Source organism: Scyliorhinus canicula, chromosome 1 (assembly GCF_902713615.1).
Source record: "Scyliorhinus canicula chromosome 1, sScyCan1.1, whole genome shotgun sequence".
Taxonomy (NCBI): Eukaryota; Metazoa; Chordata; class Chondrichthyes; order Carcharhiniformes; family Scyliorhinidae; genus Scyliorhinus; species Scyliorhinus canicula.
This window is the reverse complement of record NC_052146.1, coordinates 312,273,277-312,287,872: the sequence shown is the minus strand read 5'-3', so window position 1 is coordinate 312,287,872 and position 14,596 is coordinate 312,273,277. Positions and strand designations below refer to the sequence as shown.

Below are 14,596 nucleotides of genomic sequence, written 5' to 3'. Positions count from 1 at the left end.
AATGTTGTTGCTTTGTTTAAGAGGGTAGTGAGGTTAATCCAGTGAACTACAGGCCGGTGAGCCTTACGTCAGTGTTGGGGAAATTACTGGAGAGAATTGTTTGAGACAGGATCTGCTCCCATTTGGAAGCAAATGGACGTATTAGTGAGAGGCAGCATGGTTTTGTGAAGGGGTGGTCCTGTCTCACTTGAGAGTTTTTCGAGGAGGTCACAAAGATGATTGATGCAGGTAGGGCAGTGGATGTTGTCTATATGGACTTCAGTAAGGCCTTTGACAAGGTCCCTCATGGCAGACTGGTACAAAAGGTGAAGTCACACGGGCTCAGAGGTGAGCTGGCAAGGTGGATACAGAACTGGCTAGGTCATAGAAGACAGAGAGTAGCAATGGAAGGGTGCTTTTCTAATTGGAGGGCTGTGACTAGTGGTGTTCCTCAGGGATCAGTGCTGGGACCTTTGCTGTTCGTAGTAGAAAAAATGATTTGGAGGAAAATGTAATTCGTCTGATTAGTAAGCTTGAGGATGACACAAAGGTTGGTGGAATTGCGGATAGCGATGAGGACTGTCAGAGGATACAGCAGGATTTAGATCGTTTGTAGACTTGGGCGGAGAGATGGCAGATGGAGTTTAATCCGGACAAATGTGAGGTAATGTATTTTGGAAGGTCTAATGCAGGTAGGGAATATACAGTGAATTGAAGAACCCTCAAGAGTATTGACATTGAGAGAGATCTCGGTGTACAGGCCCACAGGTCACTGAAAGGGGCAACACAGGTGGAGAAGGTAGTCAAGAAGGCATACGGCATGCTTGCCTTCATTGGCCGGGGCATTGAGTATAGAATTTGGCAAGTCATGTTGAAGCTGTATAGTGCCTTAGTTAGGCCACACTTGGGAGTATAGTGTTCAATTCTGGTTGCCACACTACCAGAAGGATGTGGAGGCTTTAGAGAGTGCAGAAGAAATTTACCAGGATGTTGCCTGGTATGGAGGGCATTAGCTAAGTAGGCTTCAAATGAAGTTACTGTGAAAAGCCCTTAATCGCCACATTTCGGCGCCTGTCCGGGGAGGCTGGTGTGGGAATTGAACCGTGCTGCTGGCCTGCCTTGGTCTGCTTTAAAAGCCAGCTATTTAGCCCAGTTTGCTAAACCAGCCCCTGATTTACCAGGATATTGCCTGGTATGGAGGGCATTAGCTATGAGGAGCGGTTGAATAAACTTGGTTTGTTCTCACTGAACTACGGAGGTTGAGGGGCGACCTGATAGAGGTCTACAAAATTATGAGGGGCATAGACAGAGTGGATAGTCAGAGGCTTTTCCCCAGGGTAGAGGGGTCAATTACTAGGGGGCATAGTTTTAAGGTGCGAGGGGCAAGGTTTAGAGGAGATGTACGAGGCAAGTTTTTTTACACAGTGGCTATAGGGTGCCTGGAACCCGCTGCCGGAGGAGGTGGAAGCAGGGACAATAGTGACAGTTAAGGCGCATCTTGACAAATATATGACTGGGATGGGGGAGAGAATCCCGAGTATGAGATGGGGACAGAATCCCGAGTACGGGATGGGGACAGAATCCCGAGTACGGGATGGGGACAGATTCCCGAGTACAGGATGGGGAGAGAATCCCGAGTACGGGATGGGAACAGATTCCCGAGTACGGGATGGGGACAGAATCCCGAGTACGGGATGGGGACAGAATCCCGAGTACGGGATGGGGAGGGAATCCCAAGTACGGGATGGGGAGAGAATCCCGAGAACGGGATGGGGACAGATTCCCGAGTACGGGATGAGGACAGAATCCCGAGTACGGGATGGGGACAGATTCCCGAATACGGGATGGGGACAGATTCCCGAGTACAGGATGGGGACAGATTCCCGAGTACGGGATGGGGACAGATTCCCGAGTACAGGATAGGGGAGAATCCCGAGTACGGGATGGGGACAGAATCCCGAGTACAGGATGGGGACAGATTCCCGAGTACGGGATGGGGACAGATTCCCGAGTACGGGATGGGGACAGAATCCCGAGTACAGGATAGGGGGAGAATCCCGAGTGCAGGATGGGGAGGGAATCCCGAGTACGGGATGGGAACAGATTCCCGAGTACGGGATGGGGACAGAATCCCGAGTACGGGATGGGGACAGAATCCCGAGTACGGGATGGGGAGGGAATCCCGAGTACGGGATGGGGACAGAATCCCGAGTACAGGATGGGGAGAGAATCCCGAGTACAGGATGGGGACAGATTCCCGAGTACGGGATGGGGACAGAATCCCGAGTACAGGCTAGGGGGAGAATCCCGAGTACGGGATGGGGACAGATTCCCGAGTACAGGATGGGGACAGATTCCCGAGTACGGGATGGGGACAGAATCCCGAGTACAGGATAGGGACAGATTCCCGAGTACGGGATGGGGACAGATTCCCGAGTACAGGATAGGGGGAGAATCCAGAGCACGGGATGGGGACAGAATCCCGAGTACAGGATGGGGAGAGAATCCCGAGTCCGGGATGGGGACAGATTCCCGAGTACGGGATGGGGAGGGAATCCTGAATACGGGATGGGGAGGGAATCCCGAGTCCGGGATGGGGACAGATTCCCGAGTCCGGGATGGGGACAGAATCCCGAGTACGGGATGGGGACAGAATCCCGAGTACGGGATGGGGAGGGAATCCCGAGTACGGGATGGGGACAGATTCCCGAGTACGGGATGGGGAGGGAATCCCGAGTCCGGGATGGGGACAGATTCCCGAGTACGGGATGGGGACAGATTCCCGAGTACAGGATAGTGGGAGAATCCCGAGTACGGGATGGGGCAGAATCCCGAGTACAGGATGGGGACAGATTCCCGAGTACAGGATGGGGACAGATTCCCGAGTACGGGATGGGGACAGATTCCCGAGTACGGGATGGGGACAGAATCCCGAGTACAGGATGGGGACAGATTCCCGAGTACGGGATGGGGACAGATTCCCGAGTACAGGCTAGGGGGAGAATCCCGAGTACGGGATGGGGACAGATTCCCGAGCACGGGATGGAGACAGATTCCCGAGTATAGGATGGGGACAGATTCCCGAGTACGGGATGGGGACAGATTCCCGAGTACAGGATAGGGGGAGAATCCCGAGTACGGGATGGGGACAGAATCCCGAGTACAGGATGGGGACAGATTCCCGAGTACAGGATGGGGACAGATTCCCGAGTACGGGATGGGGACAGATTCCCGAGTATATAATGGGGACAGATTCCCGAGTACGGGATGGGGACAGATTCCCGAGTACAGGATGGGGAGAGAATCCCGAGTACAGGATGGGGACAGATTCCCGAGTACGGGATGGGGACAGATTCCCGAGTACGGGATGGGGACAGATTCCCGAGTACAGGATAGGGGGAGAATCCCGAGCACGGGATGGGGACAGAATCCCGAGTACAGGATGGGGAGAGAATCCCGAGTCCGGGATGGGGACAGATTCCCGAGTACGGGATGGGGAGGGAATCCTGAATACGGGATGGGGAGGGAATCCCGAGTCCGGGATGGGGACAGATTCCCGAGTACGGGATGGGGACAGAATCCCGAGTACGGGATGGGGACAGAATCCCGAGTACGGGATGGGGAGGGAATCCTGAATACGGGATGGGGAGGGAATCCCGAGTCCGGGATGGGGACAGATTCCCGAGTACGGGATGGGGACAGAATCCCGAGTACGGGATGGGGACAGAATCCCGAGTACGGGATGGGGAGGGAATCCCCAGTACGGGATGGAGACAGATTCCCGAGTACGGGATGGGGAGGGAATCCCGAGTCCGGGAGGGGGCCAGATTAAGTGTTGATTAAATTGCTGACTGTAACTCTGTTTTTTTGCAGAGCTGTATCATTAAACGATACTGTGAGAAGAGGTTTGTCCCAAAATATTTGGCAACTATTGGAATCGACTATGGAGTTACAAAGTGCGTACTGTGCTAATTTTCCTCCCATCTTTGGTGATCTGATTTTGCCTATAGTCCCGCTTTTTGGCTATTAATAAATAGTCAGGTTGTGATCTAAGTCTGAGAATGCATTGCTCTTATTGATTTGAAATAGGTTAATAATAATCCATTAAAAATCGCTTATTGTCACGAGTAGGCTTCAATGAAGTTACTGTGAAAAGCCCCTAGTTGCCACATTCCGGCGCCTGTTCTGGGAGGCCGGTGCGGGAATTGAACCCGCACTGCTGCCTTGTTCTGCATTACAAGCCAGCTGTTTAGCCCACTGTGCTAACCCAGCCCCAGATTTATGGTATATTTCCCCAGCCATAGTGATCTAGCTCTCTCTTTACAAGTTCGTAAGATATCGGAGCAGAATTCGGCCATTTGGCCCATCGAGTCAGCTCCACCATTCTATCATGGCTGATATGGTCCTCATCTGTTACCGACAATGTTACAGACCAAGAGATCGATTACGTAATCAGCCAGAGCAACTCGTCCCTGGAACACGTTACCTCGGAGCGGGAGTCGGCAAGTTAGCCTCCCGAGTCTAACACCCTCAATGTGATCATGGCTGATCCCATCCTGCCCGTTCTCCATAACCCTTCAACCCATTACCAATTTAAGATCTGTCTCACTCCTCCTTAAATTTACTCACTGTCCCAGCATCCACTGTACTCTAGGGGAGCGCATTCAACGGATTCACAACACTTTGGGAGAAGTAGTTTCTCCTCAATTTTGTTTTAGATTTGGAACTCTTATTCTAAGATAATGTTCTCTCGTTTTCGAATGCCCCACCAGAGGAAGCATCCGCTCCACGTCTACTTTAACCACAGCTTTTATCATCCTGTCGACCTCAATTAGATCTCCCCTCATTCTTCTGAACTCTGGAGAATATAGACCCTCCCAGACCAGCAAGACTCCTATCCCACAGGCCCTGGGAAAGCTCTCCCAGGCCAGCGAGACCCCGATCCCAAAGGCCCTGGGAAAGCTATCCCAGGCTCGTGTCGCTCCGGTCCCACAGGCCCTGGGAAAACCCTCCCAGACCAGCGAGACCCCGATCCCAAAGGCCCTGGGAAAGCTATCCCAGGCCAGCGAGGCCCCAGTCCCACAGGCCCTGGGAAAGCTCTCCCAGGCCAGCAAGGCCCTGATCCCACAGGCCCTGGGAAAGCTCTCCCAGGCCAGAGAGCCCCCGATCCCACAGGCCCTGGGAAAGCTCTCCCAGGCTCGTGTCGCTCCGGTCCCACAGGCCCTGGGAAAGCTCTCCCAGGCCAGCAAGGCCCCGATCCCACAGGCCCTGGGAAAGCTCTCCCAGGCCAGTGAGACCCCGATCCCACAGCCCCTGGGAAAGCTCTCCCAGGCCAGCGAGACCCCTATCCCACAGGCCCTGGGAACGCTCTCCCAGGCCAGCGAGACCCCGATCCCACAGGCCCTGGGAAAGCTCTCCCAGGCCAGCGAGACCCCGATCCCACAGGGCCCTGGGAAAACTCTCCCAGGCCAGCAAGGCCCTGGTCCCACAGGCCCTGGGAAAGCTCTCCCAGGCCAGCAAGGCCCTGGTCCCACAGGCCCTGGGAAAGCTCTCCCAGGCCAGCTAGGCCACGATCCCACAGGGCCCTGGGAAAGCTCTCCCCGGCCAGCGAGACCCCGATCCCACAGGCCCTGGGAAAGCTCTCCAAGGCCAGCGAGACCCCGATCCCACAGGCCCTGGGAAAGCTCTCCAAGGCCAGAGAGCCCCCGATCCCACAGGCCCTGGGAAAGCTCTCCCCGGCCAGCGAGACCCCGATCCCACAGGCCCTGGGAAAGCTCTCCCCGGCCAGCGAGACCCCGATCCCACAGGCCCTGGGAAAGCTCTCCCCGGCCAGCGAGACCCCGATCCCACAGGCCCTGGGAAAGCTCTCCCCGGCCAGCGAGACCCCGATCCCACAGACCCTGGGAAAGCTCTCCCAGGCCAGCTAGGCCCCGGTCCCACAGGCCCTGGGAAAGCTCTCCGAGGCCAGTGAGACCCCGATCCCACAGTCCCTGGGAACGCTCTCCCCGGCCAGCGAGACCCCGATCCCACAGGGCCCTGGAAAAGCTCTCCCAGACCAGTGAGACCCCGATCCCACAGGGCCCTGGGAAAGCTCTCCCCGTCCAGCGAGGCCCTGATCCCACAGGGCCCTGGGAAAGCTCTCCCAGACCAGCGAGGCCCCGATCCCACAGGCCCTGGGAAAGCTCTCCCAGGCCAGAGAGCCCCCGACCCCACAGGCCCTGGGAAAACTCTCCCAGGCCAGTGAGACCCCGATCCCACAGGCCCTGGGAAAACTCTCCCAGGCCAGAGAGCCCCCGACCCCACAGGCCCTGGGAAAACTCTCCCAGGCCAGTGAGACCCCGATCCCACAGGCCCTGGGATAGCTCTCCCCGGCCAGCGAGACCCTGGTCCCTTAGGCCCTGGGAAAACTCTCCCAGGCCAGCGAGACCCCGATCCCACAGACCCTGGGAAACCTCTCCCAGGCCAGAGAGACCCCGGTCCCACAGGCCCTGGGAAAGCTCTCCCAGGCCAGCGAGGCCCCAGTTCCACAGGCCTTGGGAAAGCTCTCCCAGGCCAGAAATGCCCCGATCCCACAGGGCCCTGGGAAAGCTCTCCCAAGCCAGCGATGCCCCGATCCCACAGGGCCCTGGGAAAGCTCTCCCAGGCCAGAGAGCCCCCGATCCCACGGGTCCCTGGGAAAGCTCTCCCAAGCCAGCGATGCCCCGATCCCACAGGCCCTGGGAAAGCTCTCCCCGGCCAGCGAGGCCCCGATCCCACAGGCCCTGGGAAAGCTCTCCCAGGCCAGCGAGACCCCGATCCCACAGGGCCCTGGGAAAGCTCTCCCAGGCCAGCTAGGCCCCGGTCCCACAGGCCCTGGGAACGCTCTCCCAGACCAGCGAGACCCCGATCCCACAGGGCCCTGGGAATGCTCTCCCAGGCCAGAGAGCCCCCGATCCCACAGGACCCTGGGAAAGCTCTCCCAGGCCAGCGAGACCCCGATCCCACAGGGCCCTGGGAAAGCTCTCCCAGGCCAGCTAGGCCCCGGTCCCACAGGCCCTGGGAAAACTCTCCCAGGCCAGCAAGACCCCGATCCCACAGGCCCTGGGAACGCTCTCCCAGACCAGCGAGACCCCGATCCCACAGGGCCCTGGGAATGCTCTCCCAGGCCAGAGAGCCCCCGATCCCACAGGACCCTGGGAAAGCTCTCCCAGGCCAGCGAGACCCCGATCCCACAGGGCCCTGGGAAAGCTCTCCCAGGCCAGCTAGGCCCCGGTCCCACAGGCCCTGGGAAAACTCTCCCAGGCCAGCAAGACCCCGATCCCACAGGCCCTGGGAACGCTCTCCCAGACCAGCGAGACCCCGATCCCACAGACCCTGGGAAAGCTCTCCCAGGCCAGCGAGGCCCCGATCCCACAGACCCTGGGAAAGCTCTCCCAGGCCAGCGAGACCCCGATCCCACAGGCCCTGGGAAAGCTCTCCCAGGCCAGCGAGACCCCGATCCCACAGGCCCTGGGAAACCTCTCCCAGGCCAGCGAGACCCCGATCCCACAGGCCCTGGGAAAGCTCTCCCCGGCCAGTGAGACCCCGATCCCACAGGCCCTGGGAAACCTCTCCCAGGCCAGAGAGACCCAGGTCCCACAGGCCCTGGAAAGCTCTCCCAGGCCAGAGAGCCCCCGATCCCACAGGCCCTGGGAAAGCTCTCCCAGGCCAGAAATGCCCCGATCCCACAGGCCCTGGGAAAGCTCTCCCAGGCCAGCTAGGCCCCGGTCCCACAGGCCCTGGGAACGCTCTCCCCGGCCAGCGAGACCCTGGTCCCTTAGGGCCTGGGAAAGCTCTCCCCGGCCAGCGCGGCCCCGATCCCAAAGGCCCTGGGAAAGCTCTCCCAGGCCAGCTAGGCCCCGGTCCCACAGGCCCTGGGAACGCTCTCCCAGACCAACGAGACCCCGATCCCACAGGGCCCTGGGAATGCTCTCCCAGGCCAGAGAGCCCCCGATCCCACAGGCCCTGGGAAAGCTCTCCCAGGCCAGAGAGCCCCCGATCCCACAGGACCCTGGAAAAGCTCTCCCAGGCCAGCGAGACCCCGATCCCACAGGCCCTGGGAAAGCTCTCCCAGGCCAGCGAGACCCCGATCCCACAGGCCCTGGGAAAGCTCTCCCAGGCCAGCGAGACCCCGATCCCACAGGCCCTGGGAAAGCTCTCCCAGGCCAGCGAGACCCCGATCCCACAGGCCCTGGGAAAGCTCTCCCAGGCCAGCGAGACCCCGATCCCACAGGGCCCTGGGAAAACTCTCCCAGGCCAGCGCGGCCCCGATCCCACAGGCCCTGGGAAAGCTCTCCCAGGCCAGCAAGGCCCTGGTCCCACAGGCCCTGGGAAAACTCTCCCAGGCCAGCGAGGCCCCAGTTCCACAGGCCCTGGGAAAACTCTCCGAGGCCAGCAAGACCCTGGTCCCACAGGCCCTGGGAAAGCTCTCCCAGGCCAGCGAGACCCCGATCCCACAGGCCCTGGGAAAGCTCTCCCAGACTAGCGAGACCCCGATCCCACAGGCCCTGGGAACGCTCTCCCAGGCCAGTGAGACCCCGATCCCACAGGGCCCTGGGAAAACTCTGCGAGGCCTGAGAGACCCCGATCCCACAGGGCCCTGGGAAAACTCTGCCAGGCCTGAGAGACCCCGATCCCACAGGGCCCTGGGAACACTCTGCCAGGCCAGAGAGCCCCCGATCCCACAGGCCCTGGGAAAGCTCTCCCAGGCCAGAGAGCCCCCGATCCCACGGGTCCCTGGGAAAGCTCTCCCAAGCCAGCGATGCCCTGATCCCACAGGGCCCTGGGAAAGCTCTCCCAAGCCAGCGAGACCCCGATCCCACAGGCCCTGGGAAAGCTCTCCCAGGCCAGCAAGACCCTGGTCCCACAGGCCCTGGGAAAGCTCTCCCAGGCCAGCAAGGCCCTGGTCCCACAGGACCCTGGGAAAGCTCTCCCAGGCCAGCGAGGCCCTGGTCCCACGGGGCCCTGGGAAAGCTCTCCCAGGCCAGCAAGGCCCTGGTCCCACGGGGCCCTGGCAGGTTTCTATTCTCTTGGAGTCTTGGGAAAGTGGATTCATTGTCTGGTTTGGATTATGTTGCAGGAGTGAATTGAACAGAAATAAATCAAAGCTACAGATAGTTTTATTTATTTTCTTCCCCCTTAGGGTGCAGGTGAGGGATCGAGAGATTCGAGTTAACATATTTGATATGGCGGGTCACCCTTTCTTCTATGAGGTAGGTAAGAGAAAGATTGTTCGTATGGAAGGCTGCTTTCACCTCTGGCGAAGTGTATCAACATTCTTTCCAGGCAGTAAAATGCTGTCAGTCCTGTGTAGGTATCTGTCAGGGTGGTGCAGCTTGCAATGAGGTAGAAAATGCTGATCCTTTTCTTTATTTAATCTGGTACATGTGCCACCAGTTTGAGAAAGGCATCGATCATACCTATCCTTCCATAATTTTAAACACCTTTAGCAAATCGTTCTTTTATCTTCTGCAAATCAATGCAGCCCCAATGTTTAAATCTGTTTATATTAGGGCAGCATGTTGGCGTAGTGGTTAGCACTGCTGCCTTAAGGCGCCGAAGTCCCAGGTTCGATCACGGCCCTCTGTCACTGTCCATGTGGAGTTTGCACATTCTCCTCGTCTCTGTGTGGGTTTCGCCCCCACAACCCAAAGATGTGCAGGGTAGGTGGATTGGCCACGCTAAATTGCCTCTTATCATGGGGGATTTTAATCTACATGTCGATTGGTTTAACAAGGTCGGTCAAGGCAGCCTTGAGGAGGAGTTTGTGGAATGTATCAGTGATAGTTTCCTGGAACAGTATGTAATGCAACCTACAAGGGAAAAATGAAATGAGAAATGAAAATCGCTTATTGTCACGAGTAGGCTTCAATGAAGTTACTGTGAAAAGCCCCTAGTTACCACATTCCGGCGCCTGTTCGGGGTGGCTGGCACAGGAATTGAACCGTGCTGCTGGCCTGCCTTAAAAACCAGCGATTTAGCCCAGTGTGCGAAACCATCCCCTGTAAACCAGCCCCGAGGAACAAGCGGTCCTAGATCTGGTCCTGTCTCATGAGACAGGATTGATTAATGATCTCATAGTTAGGGATCCTCACGGAAGGAGCGATCACAATATGGTGGAATTTAAAATACAGATGGAGGGTGAGTAGGTAAAATCAAATACTAGTGTTTTGTGCTTAAACAAAGGAGATTACAATGGGATGAGAGAAGAGCTAGCTAAGGTAGACTGGGAGCAAAGACTTTATGGTGGAACAGTTGAGAAACAGTGGAGAATCTTCCAAGCGATTTTTCACAGTGCTCAGCAAAGCTTTATACCAACAAAAAGGAAGGACGGTAGAAAGAGGGAAAATCGACCGTGGATATCTAAGGAAATAAGGGAGAGTATCAAATTGAAGGAAAAAGCATACAAAGCGGCAAAGATTAGTGGGAGACTAGAGGACTGGGAAATCTTTAGGGGGCAACAGAAAACTACTAAAAAAGCTATAAAGAAGAGTAAGATAGATTATGAGAGTAAAGTTTCTACAAATATATAAAACAAAAAAGAGTGGCTAAGGTAAATATTGGTCCTTCAGAGGATGAGAAAGATTTAACAATGGGAGATGAGGAAATGGCTGAGGAACTGAACAGGTTTTTTGAGTCGGTCTTCACAGTGGAAGACACGAATAACATGCCAGCGACTGATAGAAATGAGGCTATGACAGGTGAGGACCTTGAGATGATTGTTATCACTACGGAGGTAGTAACGGGCAAGCTAATGGGGCTAAAGGTAGACAAGTCTCCTGGCCCTGATGGAATGCATCCCAGAGTTCTAAAAGAGATGGCTAGGGAAATTGCAAATGCACTAGTGATAATTTACCAAAACTCACTAGACTCTGGGGTGGTCCCGGCGGATTGGAAATTAGCAAACGTGACACCACTGTTTAAAAAAGGAGGTAGGCAGAAAGCGGGTAATTATAGGCCAGTGAGCTTAACTTCGGTAGTAGGGAAGATGCTGGAATCTATCATCAAGGAAGAAATAGAGAGGCATCTGGATAGAAATTGTTCCATTGGGCAGACGCAGCATGGGTTCATAAAGGGCAGGTTGTGCCTAACTAATTTAGTGGAATTCTTTTGAGGACATTACCAGTGCAGTAGATAACGGGGAGCCAATGGATGTGGTATATCTGGATTTCCAGAAAGCTTTTGACAAGGTGCCACACAAAAGGTTGCTGCATCAAATAAAGATGCATGGCATTAAGGATAAAGTAGTAACATGGATAGAGGATTGGTTAATTAATAGAAAGCAAAGAGTGGGGATTAATGGGTGTTTCTCTGGTTGGCAATCAGTAGCTAGTGGTGTCCCTCAGGGATCAGTGTTGGGCCCACAATTGTTCACAGTTTACATAGATGATTTGGAGTTGGGGACCAAGGGCAACGAGTCCAAGTTTGCAGATGACACTAAGATGAGTGGTAAAGCGAAAAATGCAGAGGATACTGGAAGTCTGCAGAGGGATTTGGATAGGTTAAGTGAATGGGATAGGGTCTGGCAGATGGAATACAATGTTGACAAATGTGAGGTTATCCATTTTGGTAGGAATAGCAGCAAAAGGGATTATTATTTAAATGATAAGATATTAAAACATGCTGCTTTGCAGAGAGACTTGGGTGTGCTAGTGCGTGAGTCACAAAACGTTGGTTTACAGGTGCAACAGGTGATTAAGAAAGCGAATGGAATTTTGTCCTTCATTGCTAGAGGGATGGAGTTTAAGACATACTGGCGCTGGAGGGTGTGCAGAGGAGATTCACTAGGTTAATCCCAGACCTGAAGGGGTTGGATTATGAGGAGAGGTTGAGTAGACTGGGACTGTACTCGTTGCAATTTAGACGGATGAGGGGGGATCCTATAGAAACATATAAAATTATGAAGGGAATAGATAGGATAGATGCGGGCAGGTTGTTTCCACTGGCGGGTGAAAGCAGAACTAGGGGGCATGGCCTCAAAATAAGGGAAAGTAGATTTAGGACTGAGTTTAGGAGGAACTTCTTCACCCAAAGGGTTGTGAATCTATGGAATTCCTTTCCCAGTGAAGCAGCTGAGGCTCCTTCATTACATGTTTTTAAGGTAAAGATAGATAGTTTTTTGAAGAATAAAGGGATTAAGGGTTATGGTGTTCGGGCCGGAAAGTGGAGCTGACTCCACAAAAGATCAGCCATGATCTCATTGAATGGCGGAGCAGGCTCGAGGGGCCAGATGGCCTACTCCTGCTCCTAGTTCTTATGTTCTTAATTGGAAAAAATGAATTGGGTACTCTAAAAATTTTTTAAAAATCTGTTTATTGCCCTTCCTTCCTGGTTTAACTGAGCCTTAATTTCCCTGTGTATCAATATCCATTTTGTCAGCTGCCATCCTGCTCAGATGCACCTTTCCTTGAGGAACAAGGGGAGGCGGTTGCGTGGTGGTATTGTTACTGGACTAGTAATCCAGAGACCCAGTGTAATGTTCTGGGGGCCCAGGTTCAAATCCCACCACTGCACTTGGTGAAATTTGAATTTTAAAAAAACATCTGCAATTAAACCATTGTCATAAAAACCCATCTGGTTCAATAATGTCCTTCAGGGAAGGTAATGAAATGAATTGAAAATCGCTTATTGTCACGAGTAGGCTTCAAATGAAGTTACTGTGAAAAGCCCCTAGTCGCCACATTCCGGCGCCTGTCCGGGGAGGCTGGTACGGGAATCGAACCGTTCTGCTGGCCTGCCTTGGTCTGCTTTCAAAGCCAGCGATTTAGCCCTGTGCTAAACAGCCCCTGATCTGCTGTCCTTACCCAGTCTGGCCTACATGTGACTCCAGTCGCACAGAAATGTGGTTGACTCTTAAATGCCCTCAAGGATGGGCACAACCAGCGACACCCACAGCCAGAATAAAAAAAAAGGTTATGTGGAGTTACAGGGATAAGGCGGGGGAGTGGGCCTTGGTAGGGTGCTCTTTCAGAGGGCTGGTGCAGACTCAATGGGCCGAATGGCCTCCTTGTGCACTGTAGGGATTCTGTGAGTCTGCAGGGACCCTCCAAAAGAGGACTCCATCCAGGCACACTCCCCCGCCCTATCCCCGTAACCCAGCGCATTGATCGTGGCCAATCCATCTAACCTGCACATCTTTGGAGGAAACTGGAGCAGGCAGAGGAAACCCAGCCAGACATATCGAGAACGTGCAAACTCCACACAGCTGTTAGGTTGCTCATGAGGTTGAACAGAAGTTTGCTTTACAAATCTGGCTGCCTTGAAACTGCTTTCTGGGAGTTTAACAGCTATTCCTGCTGTTTGCTGAGTTAGAAAGCAGCTCCCTTCACAGGTTTAATTTTTGCCTTTGATACCATTTTCTCTTTGATCCTGCCCTTTCCTTACCTCATTTCTTAGAGCTGAACTCTTCCAGAGTTAATTAACTTCATCTCTTTATTTTAGCTCTTCCAGCTTTAAAGAGAAGTAAACTCACTTTATCCACCTTCTCTATCACCTCTTTCTTTCACACCTTGTATATCTTATCCTTTAAAAACTAATCACCTATTCAGATTGATGTACTGTGTCCATTTACACGAAACTGCCTTTGGTAAACATTTGTTTGCAGTCTTGTTCGGCTCATTAACATATCAAATGCACAGTTTATATTCACGTGGTCACTCTCTCCCTTTGCCTTAACAATCTTTCCAGCCGTTTAAACTTTGACCAGAACTTAACCAACAGAAAATATCACAATTTATTGTGTTTTCCTGATATATTTTTGTGACATCGTAAACCCTTCCAATCCGTCTGTGGCAGGTGATAAGAATGAGAGGGCCTCCCGGTCAGCAAGGCTCAATTTAGGGTGGTGCCCCTGAAGTTTATAGCCTCTGGTGACAGGGAAAACGAGCCATGGAAGCAGACGTGTGTGTCGCTAGACACAGGAAAGCTCAAAGTCTCATATTGTAGCTTCTTGTGTTGCCAAATGTTTCCCTAATGTGAACTGCAAAAGATAGAGTGCTCCTTTCATCTGTTGGCTCCCCTGTGGTGACTGCTCAGGTCAGCAGCTCTGCCAAATTACTTGATTGTCAGCAGTGGTTTTGTCTGTGACAGGTGCGCAATGAGTTTTACAAAGATACTCAAGGGGTGATCCTCGCCTATGATGTTGGACAGAAGGACTCCTTTGATGCGCTGGAGAGCTGGCTTGATGAGATGAAGCAGGAATTGGGGCCACATGGGAACATCGAGAACATTGTGTTCGTTGTCTGTGCCAACAAGGTATTCAATTATGTCGTCACTTATTATGTCAGCTGGCCTTGATGTCTATCCGCATTGAGGACAGTGTAGAGGAGCTTTACTCTCTTTCCAACCTTATGATGAAAAAAAAATGCAAATCGCGTATTGTCACGAGTAGGCTTCAATGAAGTTACTGTGAAAAGCCCCTAGTCGCCACATTCCGGCGCCTTTCCGGGGAGGCTGGTACGGGAATCGAACCGTGCTGCTGGCCTGCTTGGTCTGCTTTAAAAGCCAGCGATTTAGCCCAGTGAGCTAAACCAGCCCCTGCCCGATGCACCTGCCCGAGGAAAGTTTGATGGCACAGGGTATGTTCATTCTATCAACTGAA

The 14,596-nt window shown here is 53.9% G+C and overlaps 1 protein-coding gene across 1 annotated transcript; it reads left to right on the top strand.

Moving 5' to 3' along the window:
- Positions 1 to 3,822: 3,822 nt before the first annotated feature.
- Positions 3,823 to 14,307, top strand: dnajc27 (DnaJ (Hsp40) homolog, subfamily C, member 27; the record flags this gene model as incomplete). The annotated part of the gene is made up of 3 exons (XM_038797223.1): positions 3,823 to 3,935; positions 9,140 to 9,209; positions 14,086 to 14,307. Coding segments are annotated over 3 exons (390 nt in total), but the record flags the coding sequence as incomplete, so codon positions are not given.
- Positions 14,308 to 14,596: the final 289 nt, after the last annotated feature.